This window comes from Nipponia nippon, unplaced genomic scaffold (assembly GCF_047370975.1).
Source record: "Nipponia nippon isolate SJK-2023a ecotype South Korea unplaced genomic scaffold, ASM4737097v1 scaffold_37, whole genome shotgun sequence".
Lineage (NCBI taxonomy): Eukaryota > Metazoa > Chordata > Aves > Pelecaniformes > Threskiornithidae > Nipponia > Nipponia nippon.
Window position 1 is genome coordinate 2501151 of NW_028262355.1, and position 14029 is coordinate 2515179.

At 40.7% G+C, this 14029-nt stretch overlaps 1 protein-coding gene across 5 annotated transcripts in view; it reads right to left on the bottom strand.

The window, feature by feature from the left end:
* Window positions 1–403: 403 nt before the first annotated feature.
* Window positions 404–14029, bottom strand: part of ATP8B1 (ATPase phospholipid transporting 8B1) — a 42736-nt gene continuing 29110 nt past the window's right edge. For 4 of the 5 annotated variants that reach the window (XM_087772724.1, XM_087772726.1, XM_087772725.1 and 1 more), the window contains 14 exons: window positions 13740–13896; window positions 12361–12549; window positions 11494–11606; window positions 10842–11006; window positions 10373–10484; window positions 9153–9228; window positions 8209–8341; window positions 6748–7033; window positions 5755–6005; window positions 4725–4808; window positions 3519–3764; window positions 3126–3264; window positions 1861–1991; window positions 404–976 (listed from right to left, as the gene is read on the bottom strand). In XM_087772724.1, coding sequence (XP_087628850.1) covers window positions 746–976; window positions 1861–1991; window positions 3126–3264; window positions 3519–3764; window positions 4725–4808; window positions 5755–6005; window positions 6748–7033; window positions 8209–8341; window positions 9153–9228; window positions 10373–10484; window positions 10842–11006; window positions 11494–11606; window positions 12361–12549; window positions 13740–13896 — 2313 coding nt within the window. In that variant the 3' untranslated portion in view covers window positions 404–745. The remainder of the gene's footprint in view (window positions 977–1860; window positions 1992–3125; window positions 3265–3518; window positions 3765–4724; window positions 4809–5754; window positions 6006–6747; window positions 7034–8208; window positions 8342–9152; window positions 9229–10372; window positions 10485–10841; window positions 11007–11493; window positions 11607–12360; window positions 12550–13739; window positions 13897–14029) is intronic. The other variant, XM_087772728.1, reaches the window with a different exon arrangement.

Sequence of the window (14029 nt, forward strand, 5' to 3'; positions counted from 1 at the left end):
GAAAAAAACCCTCTATTAACTGTTGACTCGGATCTCTCTGTTCCGGGGGAAATCAAGGAATCGGCTATGAAAGGAATAATGGCAGAGCACTCATACTAGCCAGATGCAAAGAACCGTCTCTCTCGATTTAGTGCAGCAAGCTGTAGTCAGCTGTTGAAAAAAGAAAGGAAGAGAAACCACACCTATAGTGTCAGATTTTACTGGGAATTCTGACATTTGACTAAAGTTTATCAGCAGATATATCTTAATCTCAGCTGTGCGAGCTCAGATGAGAAAATCTAGGGCCCTCTCAAAAGACCGATCATCTGATTTGCCATTGTGACTCTGCAATTTAATGAAATGGCGCACACAAGGTAGCTGCTACTGAGCGGTTTGCTTTCGAAGACAAAATATGAAATGTAGCTGCAGTTTTATACCAACATATTATTAAAATGTGAAAAAAGTTTGCAATTCCAGGCATCACTAAAAAGAAAAAAAAAATTACAATGCTGGGTTTTCATACCCTAGCACGCAGATCCTTCACTTTCCCATTAAACCGAAATCAGTTGCACAAGGATTAGTAGCTCCATAGAAAACTCTTGGCCTTTCTGTGTTTCCAGTAGTCCAAAACCAGGAAGTTCTGTGATAAAACCTAAAAAATCTTCATATCCTTATGCCATTTGGTTAAAAAAATATCCTGAGTTTGTTTAAAAATTTTTTTTGTGCAATTATCGGGATAAAAAGCTTCTCCCCAAAATGCAGTAAATCAGCTTGTTTCACGAGCGTCTCTGACTTCCGTCACGCTGTTGCCCAGCACTGCATCTAAAGGAGCCCGTTTTTTCCGTATGCTGCGTCCAGAAGCAATAAGATCAGCATATCCCCGCTGATGGGAGAAAGCATAAGCGGAACGACGGCCAGATATCCCTCGGCGAAAAGCACTCTGCCTTCGCGTCCACTGTTGCTCTTCTGCCATGTATTTCTTACGGTTCTTCTGAATCTTCGTGCATGCAAAGAGAGAGCAGTTTATGAATTACAAGGGGAAAAGAGCTTGTTTGCGTTCACTGTCTGGGGAAATAACCCGCTACTTTTTTACATCCTTAAACTGCTTAAAAGGAGGGTTTCTCTTGTTTAAATTTGATTTTGTTAGAAACAAGAATATATGCAGTAACACATCACGGTTTCAGGAAGACTTACTGTATTATTTTGACCTTCATTACTTTCATTTATCTTTAAGTGTCTTTCATTGAAGTGGACTGAAGATAGGCAATTGAAAGCTGTTCCTGTATTCTCATGCTGACACTTTCTTTAATATCTTTTTAAACAACACTACCGCATTTTAACTATTTTCATACCCATATGCTATTTGCCAGCTCAAGGAAGAACAGAAGCAAACAAAACCTGTCCACTGTGTTCTGAGAGATAACAAAGGAACGCCAACACAGACACAGCCCAAATAAAGACAAAAGTCAGGCCATCAGCAGTTTCAAAGTAGGTTTCTGTGGTTTTACAAAGTCAAGTGCTCAGTCAAGACAAACGCTGAATTAGCCCAGGCTGAACTGTGTGCTGAGCTTGTACGTGTACCTCTGCGTCGCACAGAAGCACACAAGGAAGATACCGGGAAATACGAACACATCAAAGTGACGCTCTGCTTTGGACGGCAAAACGACGCAGCACCAGTCGTCGCCCAGCTAGCAGGCAGGCTCGGTCTGCCCGCTGGAGAGCCCTGCTGCCACCCTCCCTGGCCACGGGCCCCGAGCTCCAGTCTCATGTCGCTCTCTGTAGGGCACACTCACCTATTTATCTCTAATATTAGCACCAATACTGACTCCTGTAAGTAAATACATGCCAAATTAACCGAAATAACATCAAGACTTCACTCACTCTGTCACTTTCCGAAGGCCAAATTGTCCCTGAAAAGAAACGCTGCGCCACCACAGGAAGTAAGCAAATAGCAATTGATAAAATCATGGTCAGCCAGAGGTACGGTTGTCTCAGAGCATTTGGAGCAGTTCCTAGGAATAAAAAGAGCAAAAATTAGTTTATGACACGATCAAGTAAACTAGTTCTAAAACAAGCGTAAGATACTAAAAGCCACGGCTTCTTTCCTGAGGGCCTAACATTCAGGTATTCTGTTGTGTATCACAACATCAAGCTTTTATTCAGAGACGCTGCTATGAAGAGAGCGTTAACAGGGAGGAACTTTATAAAGCACTTCTATTACAACACATCCATATTCATGTCAAAGCCCTTTCAAGAGTTACGGGAGGCTGCAAGACAAAGGCTTGGCTGAGATGCATGGCTTTTGTCCTGCTTTAAAACATGCAAAGCAAGAAAAACTCCTCCTGGTATCATTAGTATGTGTGCGGTCTAGAAAGCAAGCAATATTTAGTAGCCAAACCCTCAATCTCATGGAACTTTCTATCAAACTAAGTAGCAGCCACATCTTTATAAACTTTTGAAATGCATAAAGTATTCAGGTAGAAGGAAGTTATAAAAGAAGTGTAAAACATTACTAAAGGCCAAAGAAAAACATTAAATTAGAGGCAACTACCTTTTTTCACTTGGGTTCAGCTTAAAGATTAGTAAAATTGAGGGGGGTTCTTATTTTTTTTGGGGGGGTGGGGTGGGTATTTAGATCCAAGGCAACATAAGAAAGATCTGTCACTAGGAAAATTAGGAAGCATAGGTTTCCTCAGAAAAAAATTGCTAATGGCTGCTACTTACACCTCCCCGGACTTCCAGCAAAATCCCAAGGAGCTGCTATAACAACATTTGGCTCTGCCTGTCTTTGGGCTTTTATGTTCCACTGATCAGTTAGAGCAACCTGGCAAACGCATACCCTGCCAGATCATCGCACTCCCTTCACTTTAAGCTGCCCCACCAATTTTAACTTAGTTTTCGTTTGCAGACTCCTACTGCTGGGCAATGTCAAGTTCCAGCTCATTTTCATTGAAAGAAAAGAAATATTCCAGTAAAGCAACACGGCCCCAAACATAAACAAAACCCTTCCTTGGAAGTGAATTAGTATTTAACATCATTTCCTTTCACAGACATCAGCTTCACGCCATGACATTTTGGCCATAGCTCTGCTCAAGTTACAAAGCTGTGTGAGACAGGAACAAGAAACGCAAAACGCAAGGACTGACCTGTGAAGGGAAAGCCAGAAGGAAAGAGAACGTGGATTCCAGCACTGTGGAAGTCAAATGTGATACCAAAGTAAAGTGCAATACTGCCAAATACTGAAAAAGCATAAACAAAAGTCCAGTAAGACGTATCCAAGCCAATCTGAAAGCAAACAAAAGCTCCAAATGAGTTTGTTAACTCAAAATAATGTCAACTACTCTGAAGACTGACAGCGTTTTGGTCAAGTCATCTCTCATCCAGTTAAACATCCACCAGAGAGAGAGCATCACCAGAGAAAAGAGAAGGCAAAAAGGGGAAGCTTTTCACATGTTGTTACATTTTTAGTAGACCAATTTAGAAACATGACCCGAAAGTGTTTGCAGAGCAACAGAGATCAGGAAGCTAAGCTTACTTGCCTGAAAATTGACGACAAATACAAGAGAAGATGCTGCTGTGACAGCAAACGACTGATAATCTGAAGGTGCTTCTCCATCTTGTCCCATAGTTTTAAGGTAAGCTCCATATGGTATGAAGAAAATTATCAATGAAGTTACAGCTCCATGAAGCAAACTTAAGAAGAATTTCTTGTAGTTAAAAAGTAAATCTTTCTGTCCCAAAACATACAGTCTAGGGAACCGAAGGCTCAATTTGTCACTCACATCCTTAATAAAGGGCGAAAAGAAAAAAAAAAAAAAAAAAAAGTTGCTGCAATTTCTTGTTCTCAGTGCGAGCATTGAAGAGTAAGAAGCTCAACTATACAATGTCCCCAAGGAAATGGCAGCTTTCTTTTCTCTGTCAAATAGCAGTTTGGGCAGCAGGACTTTGCACACGGTAATGCATGCAACTAGGAAGAACGGAGTCAGGAGGACATCTCTCACAAAGCTATCACATATCCCATTTCCAGGCTTCTAAGTTTTTAGCCCACTATTGGCAAAGACAAGAAGGTCCGCAGTTGCACAGCTCTTTACAGCTATGTGCTGTGTTGGAGTCCTTTCCCTACGTGGTGAATAAGCAGAAGATGGGGGCTATCGTTGCGTGCCCTGACTTTAAGTTTCTAACAAATACTCAGGTGAGTGCTTAATTTGGTACTGAATTTATTTCTTAGCCTTTATCACAAAAGAAAGCAGAAACATTGATTTGCCTAATCAGCAGGTAAGTCTTGTATGGAAAAACAAGTGGAGAAGGCCAAAAGCACTTGTCCCACTTAAAGCCAATGCTACACACCAAGACTTCCTGTCAAATACGGTCATTTAAAACTGTGCAGTCCCTACATCTTCAGCTCAGAAGGGTAAGCAAGGGATATCTTTTCCATTAACAAAGCCACCTGCTGCTGTGCTGTGTGAATGATGTCGTGGAACAGCAGGCACTTAGAGATATTTTTAACAAACATTATTAGCACTGAAGAACTCTGACCCGATTAACTTTGGCTATTTCAGTAACCCTCTGCTTATTGTCTCATTACCTCACACACTGGGAAGAGGAATAAATTTTTAAAAACCAAAAGACCAAACAAAACCCCCAAAATGCCTTGTACATAGAACGAAGCCACCAGCTTCAGTGTAATTAAAGACTTGACATTAGATGCCTTTGGATTCATCTGTTGTTAACAACGTGGAGAATACCTGGTCAAGCAAGCCAACTAGCAGAACCGGGAGACTAGAATACAATACATTGTACAGCGTGATGAACCAGTCTTCATAGGCTGTCTGCAAGGAGAGGAGGAATTTCAGTAGTTAATTATTTCTTTTTGATTACACCTTTTCCTTCCAATTCCTGAGAAAATTCACATGTGCTCTACTATAGCATTAAATGACCTGTCTCAGTGTTTACCCAAAAGGCAAGCAGCACCTTAGCTCAAAGCTCTGTCGAAACTATTTTTAGCCTGTATTGAGCTGTCCCGCTCCTTACAAACCATCAGTGTTACCTGACCTGGAACACTCTCAAAACCGAACACCTCACACTAAGTGTCAGCCTGGTTTATAGCTGCACTTGTGACCGTGATGAGCACTTGGCATCTCACATACAAGTTTGGGAACCCTGGTTTCTTTTTATGTTCTTTTCTTGCTCTGTCCTAGGCATCCACAGTTTCCATCACAGCCGACAGCATGAACCTCAGGCAGGGCTGCTTGTCCGTGACTACGGCCCTGACCCTCCGTGCTGCTCCACGCAATGACATCTCCCGTCTTTTGGTTATCCCCATGGAGATGCCATCTCAACTCTTAAAGTCCTTTCAACGCTATAGGAACTTCAAACACTGCCAGTTACAACAAGCACACTTCAAGCCATTCTAGCCAGCAGTTCAAGATAAAAAAAAAAATTGAGTTTGGTTTCCTACTGATATAGACATGCACCTTCTCACTTCACCTCGGAATATCTTAAGTAGCAGGGTTGGGAAAGGTTTCCCAAACCACGATGTAACAGTCTCTTCCTCCCCTCCTCCCTGTACAATCATGATACTGACTTTAGTGTTCCGAAATCATAACCAACTGCTTAGCTTGTAACTAACTAGCTTAGTAGTTACAACCTAATCTCCTGCAGAAATTATTGATGATAACTTCAGGTTCCCATCACTTCCCAGGTTAAGCCTTTGCTATTCTGCACTGACAAAAAGAAAGATCTGCTTGTTAATATTACACGAGCATGCCTTCTTACCTGGGCAGAAAAGCCATTAAAGAATGAATACCAGATGTGGACTAGTGTAAAAGCAAAGTTTTTGTAGAAAAAATATCTTAGGAACTTGCACATCCTAATGTAAGACCATCGTCCGTGGACTAGAAGCAGTCTTTGGAGGTAGCGGAATTGCCCAAAAGAGTAGTCACTTGACATGACGGCTTGCGTCCCTTCTTGGCCACTGATTCCAACTCCAATGTGGGCAGCTAAGTTAAGGAAACAAACACCACACACTGTGTTGAACAAAGGGAGAGGAACAACATGATCAAGGGAAAATCTTCTACCAGTTGCTATTCTCTGCTTCAGGTTCTCCTGCCTCACTTTATTTCTGTATACCGAACAAAGGCTGCGTTGAAGACTAACACAACAGAGCATAAGCCCTTCCTTGTCCTGCTGTTCACTGCTCACATCTCCACCATTGCTTGGATTGTCTCTCAGTGCTTGTTCCGTCCGAATGGATGCTGGGAAATTTCACCAAAGGAGAACTAAGCGATGAGACAGAGCAAGCAAACGCCTGAACGAACTGGCTAGGCAGTTTACCAATACATTCCTAACATAAACCATATCCCAGAAGTTTCTTTCTCAGTGGGATTTCTCAGGAAGCAGTTCAAAGAGCACCAGTTGCAATACAGCACGGCTAATGCCTCCAAGCAAGGGGCAGCTAAGCTATTGCTTTGTTCTTTATATTACACTTTTGTAACCCACAACATGATAACAGATGTAATTCAAGTCCCTTCTCAGGGAATGTCTACAGAAAAAGCTAAAATACATCAGCAAAAACCACTAACCACTTCATAAAGGGCTTCCTCAAAAAGGGAAAGCACAGAGATAGAAGCTAACAAAACCCAAGTAACGTTAACGTGAGTAACGAAATAGATGGTAGTCTCTTCTGAACAAAGGGTAATAGTGAAGAGACTGCAGAAGAATGCCCAGAAAAGATCTTTCCTACCGAGAGAAGTTTTACAGCTGCCTTACTTTTAATCATGTTCACATCATTGGCACCGTCCCCAATAGCCAGAGTAATAGCTTTCTTGTATTTCTTCACAAGCTCGACCACCATGGCTTTCTGCTTTGGAGTCACTCGACAGCAGATCACAGCCCTGCATTCGCAGGCCAAATCAACGAAGTTCTTCTGCTGCTGTTCTTTGTAAGCTTCAGCCTTTCTTCTGTTCTCAGTTTGCTTTTTTTTCTCTTCTGCTGTTCTGGGAAATTTCAGTTTAAGTTTCTTTTTCTTCTTTTTCTTCTCTAGCAGGATTTCATTCTGTGTAACAAAAATATTGTATGTTTCCTTCTATACTATTTCAAATTGCACTCCAAGTACTGCCTATACAACACACTTAACTTCATTATGCTCCCGTCACCCATTTATAGCGTTTTAATAAAATGCTCGTGCAGAGGAGTGAACAAAGAGCTACGGAAAGAATGAAAAGAATGTACTTGCTGGGATTAACAAAAGCAAAATGCTTGCATTTAGTGTCACAGCACTTCTTGCAGAGTTCAAAGGAATATTTCTTCTGATGGGAACTAATTCACTTCTGAAAACATTCTGGTATTTAAACATTCCTCTCTCTTATTTCCCCGTCTCCTAAAGGAAGCACGACCCTGCCCGACACATGTGGAAGCGTCCTATAAATACCCGGGTTAGCTCTGGGGCAGTTCAGCTGGAGTAGGGGGTAACAGAGACCTGCAATTTCATCTGATGCTCCTGCTAGATTACCTTTCGGCATCCCCAGCCTGCTTCCTATGGCTTATACACAGATGTACATTTCTTTCTACAAAATAAAGGGTTAGGGCTGGAACGCTGAAACGCGGCAGATGGTCCTTAGCTGTTCACTGGACTTTCTCCTTTACAGGTCTCCCTAAGAGCAGCCTGCCAATAGCGTGGGTAATAGTCACTGAATTACTGCTAGTCACCTCTCTGCTAAAAGCTCTTTTCTGCTTTCTAAGCTCCTGTGAGAGCACTATATTGCAGGACTGAGCAGGAAACTTGTCTTTTTTTCCTACCCTTTCACTCCCCTTTCTCATTTCAAGCACGATTTCTGTGCTTATACTGAAGCCATGCACCCTGTAGCACTGGCAGTAGCTCTTTCTCATCTTTTTTCCATTAGACCAGAATCCCCATGAAGAATAAATGCTGAAAATCAGACTGTGCTTTTGCAGGGGCTTGGCTTTACTTTGATGGCAGCTACCAGGGTGATCTGAAAGGCCCAAGACACTCCTCCTTTTATTGAGCGCTATTTTCAACTTTCAAAACCAAAAGCATTTCTGAACCTAAATATCAAACAGATGCGTTCAACTGGCGGCACAATGGCCGAAGAACTTTCATTGATTGGTTTAGCAAAGCAGACAAATGAACAGAGTCCGCAGTGAAGGACACTGTGACTTGGTGGTACTCCCAAAATCTCAAATACACAGGAGAATATCTTTTGTACGTACCAACCAGGAGCCAGTGATTATTAACGCACGATCTCTACTACCCTGGAAGAAGGGCTCGTTCATTCTTAGAGAGGAATATGTACTTGATCCAGCTCTGTTCCTCTGGTTTTCCAACCTAGTTTGAAGAAGAGCACTGGAAAGAGAGGTGGATGCTATTACAGAAAAATCAAAGATAAACTTTAAGCTAGATCAGTCCAAAACTGAAAATCTGCAAGAAAGAAATGCAACACATGCTGCAAGGACTTTTGTTGCCATATATTAGGTGATGTTCTAAGCAGTGCTAGAGCAACAGTGAAAAGAGGATCACACTGGTTTGAGTTCCTTGCTGTTTTGCAAATAAGGAAAAATTTGGAAAAACAATCAGGAGTAGTTGTGACACTGTTACAAGGCCCTAGTTCTTCTCCCAGCTCCATGTTCTTTTCCCTTGGGTTTAACCATTTTGACAAATTCTTTACGACTAAGCGCTGAATACCTTGTGATCCATTGTGTCTTTATTGCATAGGTCTGTACTGCGTACAGGAGCATGGGATAGGGTGAAAGACCAACCGGGGTGATGCCGGAGTTCAGAGCCAGGCAGCGAGAGCAAAACCTGGCAACTACTCAAGATTTGGACTAGGGAGAGAGCTGCTTAGCCACTCCAGGTGGGCTCCAGACTTGTTTGAACTACAGGACAAATTTAATGTCAACAGTTGTTGACCTACAACATATAACCTCCTGCAAATAGGATATCACCACCTCTACCCACAATTAAGAGGTTGCCTTGTAAAATCACAATTCCATAAAAAGCAAAAGAAGCAGACAACGTACAGCTGAACAACTGCCAAGAAATACGGTTCAGTCATTGAAGAGTTACTGTAGGATAAACCAATGTTACTGCTGGGTTAATTCTAAAAATGGAATGTTTTTCATTCCCACAAAAGAAATCTTTTGTGCTTTTCACTTGCCTGATGTCCTCTCCATAGCAGATTGTTGTTTCATCTGTTAAGAGTTCACAAGAAAATCCAATATTTTCAGCAGTTTCTACAATAAAAAATAAGAGAGGAAAGTATTTACTTAAGGTTCTGCCATGAGTAGCTGTTGGGAGCAGCCAGAAGTACCTGAAGTCCTTTTAAGTGATTTTTGAAGTTATGTTTCAGTACGAGGAGTTTCCTTTCATCACCACAGTGTGGATGAACAGGAAAAAAAAAAAAAAAATCATACATAGCACAGAGAAGCTGGGGGAATGCTTGTCAATTATTTGTCATACATTTGTCATACAACAACTGTGTGGCAATGAAGGTGCAGTGGGTGATGGATTTAAAGTCAACAGGGAATTATGTTCCCTATGCAGCATTTCCTATGAAATGTACGTTACTGTGGTGGAATGCATTGTCACAAGATGTTTTGAATGCAAAAACTGTTAGTGACCTGGAAAAGTCTATCAGCCAATTTGTGGAAAAAAGATCTACCAGGGCCTACTTAAGTCGATGGTGGAGCTGCTGTCTCCATGTCAGAGAGCCATTACACCAAAGGCATTGCAAGAATCAGCCACAGGGTACGCCACACTATCTTGCCCTGTCCTTACTCTGGATTCCTTGAGCCAAGGCTGTTGCCAGTGTCAGAGAGATGCTGGTCTGGCTGCACCTCCATCCAGGCTGTAGGACAGCCATTCTTACTTAGAAATTTAATGCCATTTTTGGAACTGACTTAAAACGTGTTGCCGGACTGCACACTAGCAACTACCAAAAGAAAAGCACATCAGTCTCTGTCAGCAGCACTTGTGATTCTTTGAAAAGTAAATTTTCACTGTAAAAAGACAAGTTTTGGTATCTGCCCTCAGAGCCAAGCAAGCCTGATGTTAAAAGCGAGTAGTCCTGCATTTGCCTTGCACTGGGAAAAGCAGTAGCTGGATGTTTCCCTAGAGAAGACAGTCACAAAATCAGTCATCTAGGCTAATCTGTCAGAGGAACAGAAGTTACACAGAAACCCATCCAATACCTCTGGACTGGGAACATCTGGGATGCAATTCTGCACGTTGTAGAAATTCCTCCGGTTTTGATTTAAATGGACTTTCATACTAAGCTTTTCTAGAAACATATGCTTTATTTCTAGTCTGCATTTGTCCCAGGTTATCTTCTAGCCCTTATACTGTTTTTACTAGCTCTTTAGCTGTAAGTAAACCCACCTTTTTTGTCACCAGTAAGCACCCAGATTTTAATGTCTGCTTTTGAAAGTCTGGAAATAGTTTCTGGAACTCCATCCTGTAGTTTGTCTTCAATAGCTGTCGCACCAAGCAGCTGGAAGATATTTGAAATACAGGTATTTAGCAGGATAAACATGTATAGAAAACTGATTTATTTTCAGTAGAGAATGAAACTATTCTGGATATGTCTTCAAGCCAAGGTGCAGCTCAAGCTAAGAATTCAGTAAAGAAACTCTTGCATATAGAAGTGACCACACTGAAATACACGTATTAAAATACATTTCCCTTCATCCGATTGAACTCTAAAATTTGGTGTGGCTCTAAAGCCAATAAAATACTGAAAAGATCTAAATCAAAATGTCCTAATAAACAAGGACAATTGATTTTCAAAAAGATCTGTTTCTTCTTATATAAGAATAAAAGTACACTAAAAATTGAGAGCTTGACTTACAATCAAGTTTTTTTCTATTTCCTCATATACTTTGTCCAGAGCTTCATCACGATTAGTTGTAGCTACGCTGGCCTCCACAAACTTTTTATTCCATGCTTCAAACTCATGATGACTAATGTCTCTATAGCACAGGCAGAGTGTCCTAAGCGTTTCATTTGCAAAAATCTGAAAAATAATTAAAAAAGCATATCCACAAAACAAAACTCTTCATTTGCAGTCCAGACATAAGAGTTAAAGATCATAAGCATTTGGTAAATCTGTTAAAACAAATCTGACTGCACAATTAGTCCTGGGTATTTCAGAAATGCCAAAAACTAAATTATAGCTAACAAGGCAGTCTGAACTGAAAGACTGAAGAGGTGACAAATAGAACAGAGTGTGGTGATCTGGAATACTGATAACTATGAACAAAAAAAAGCACATAGACAAAATTTAAGTTCACTTCTCATGAAAAGACAATGAATGCATTTTTAAGAACATGCATGAAAACTTATAGTGCTTTGATTATTTCTCAGGTTTGGGATGACTTGTAGAACCGATTATAGGTCTGCATTTGTTTTAATAGCTTAGGAAAAGGAAATTAATAAAATTAGATTATAGTCAGAAATAAACAATTTTTAAATTAAAAACAGCATATAAAATACAAACATACATCTAGTGCTTCTTCTGTCTCTTCTCTCTTTAGATTCCTTGGGTGCAACCGTTCATAAATTACTGTATCAGCTCCTTTACAATATAGCCTGATATTTCCACCTGATTCTCTTACTGTGGAGTAAAATAGGAGATGTTGGACAAAATGTTAGAGTACAGTTAAATAAAGGAATAGTTTCAGATTAGATTTTGCAGTCTACTGCTGTTAAGTACCAAAACTACAAGATCACGTTTCTTCTTCATCATCTCTAATATTGTTCAATTAAGTAACTTGGTTGACAAGTGCATTCCTCTTCTCTTTCATGACAGGAGAGGATATTTAAACTCCCAAGGATTATGTTTTTGATAATGGTTCATATAGTATTAACGTCTCAATTGCCCATAGGAGCTGGGCAGAGACATACGCTAGAGATATGATGCACCATAATTACAGCCTTAAAAACAACAGATCTCTAACTGATTCAAGGCTGACTTCTTTACAGATAGTTGAAAATAAGACTAAAGAGCTATTTATACCTCCACCTGCATACCTAGTGTTCCAATAGTTAGAGGAACATACAATTTATTTGTTCTCTGGGGGAAAAAGGGGAATAAATCATCTTTGCAGCATTTCTTCAAGCTTCTACTAAAGAGACCTAAGATTGCCTTCAGCAGAGGCTGCATCTGAACACCAGAACTGTCTAATGGACACATTTGCACTTAATTACAAAGCCTCTCTTTTGCTATACAGAGCTATGTGGATGAAAATCTATCATAGGACTGTGTGTTACACAGCTGTAATTCTTGACTTCAACTTCCCTTGCACTTACTTTTTCACCTATGAAATACAAGTGACCTTTTCTATAAAGATTGGTTGTAATCAGCTTACCGATGACAGACATCCGTTTTCTATCACTGTTGAAATCCAAGATAGCAAGGACATCGTAAGTTCTTTCAATCCCCATTTCACTTATAGTGATGGTATTTTGTGTTCGTGAAAGAAAAACATAGCCAAAGTTTCTGGCCGCCATAACCAGGGCCCCTTCGTCTGGGGAAGCTGCTTGGTAATTGAGCTGGCCTGTATCATTGAAACAGTGAAAAGAGGAGAAAGCCAGGATATACCTCAGCATTACAGGGGCACTCGGACACCACAGCTAAAAAAATCACAGCCGTTCTTTAGAGTACTTGAGAGCTGGGCATGCAATGCCACATCCTTTCCTTTTCTGAAGTGAGGTCTAATACACAGCTGCAGCACCTGAGAGCAGCGCACACAGAGAGAGGGACTAGGGACCCCCTCCTTTTTATTACGTGTGCCTTCCAAACTGGCAAGTCACTGAAGCCTCTTCCCTCCAGGTATATAAGCAAAAACCATAACTTCCCTGCCTCAAAGCAAATATACTCTAAAATATTTTAATTTCTCAATACATTCATTTAAGCATTTTCAAAGGAAGCTCCAAAAGACAAATCCTTGGCCCCAAGACACCAATGTAATGTAGTGGAAACAACCCCAAAAGGATTAGTAGGAAGAGCAAGGAAGGACAGGAGACTGCTGGTTACAAAGACCGGAGGAAAGCAATATTACTCTTCAATGTTTTAACTGAATCTTCCAACCTTATTTTCACATTCATGAATTCTTCAATAGCCATTCACCTCTAAAATGAGTTTGTCACATTTTTGTTATTCATTTTGGTTATTTGCTGCCAATACTCTTAGGACAGACATACGTGATTTGTATACGTCTACGGGGCTGTGCTTCAAGGATTAAGAGCATGAAGCCCTCATGCTGAAAACACTTGTTTTTCCACACTGAAAACAAGTGTCCAAATGTGTTTGTACTTTCGCATACGTATGTGGAAACAGAGACTATCGTTATCATTTTATTTGAGGTTATGTATTATAATTTTATTTGAGGTTTATGCTTTTGAGATTTTAAAGATGTGTTTGAACAGAGAGAAGACCCATAGCATGAAAACACAAGACCTCTGTATAAACTGTTCCCCTACCTTTCTAAATCTGCTGTTATTCAAGATGTGCATTTGCCACAACTGTAACCGTCATAAAGACGGTCCTCCTTCCATAACGGGTCAGATAAGTTCAGCACAGGGAGTAGCACCGGCTCTTGCTTTTGTTTAATTAAGCAGCCTAGCACTCCTTCTCACTTATGGGATCGGCATTAGTTTTGAACCTCTCCCTTATGCAACTGGATTTGAATTATTGTTTCCCCTTACACAAGAAAAAAAAAACAAAACAAAACCCAAACATACTCACCATCGGAAGCGTCAACCATGACTGTGTGACAAATAGCAAGCAGAAAAAAGAACTTTTGAATTTCTGGGTCCTTTCCAGATTTTATTTGCTCTATCAGATAGTGATCATAGAACGAGAACTTTCCATCTGCGTACATGTTCCAGCTGAAATCCACTTGCTGATAGAAAACGGAGGAGAGAGTTTGAGTTACCTCATGTGCAACTGCTTTGCGCCTACCTGCATCTCCTCATACTTTGGCAAGGGAACACTCCCTGTTCTACAGACCGTGGGGACTTCAGCACCAGGTCAGC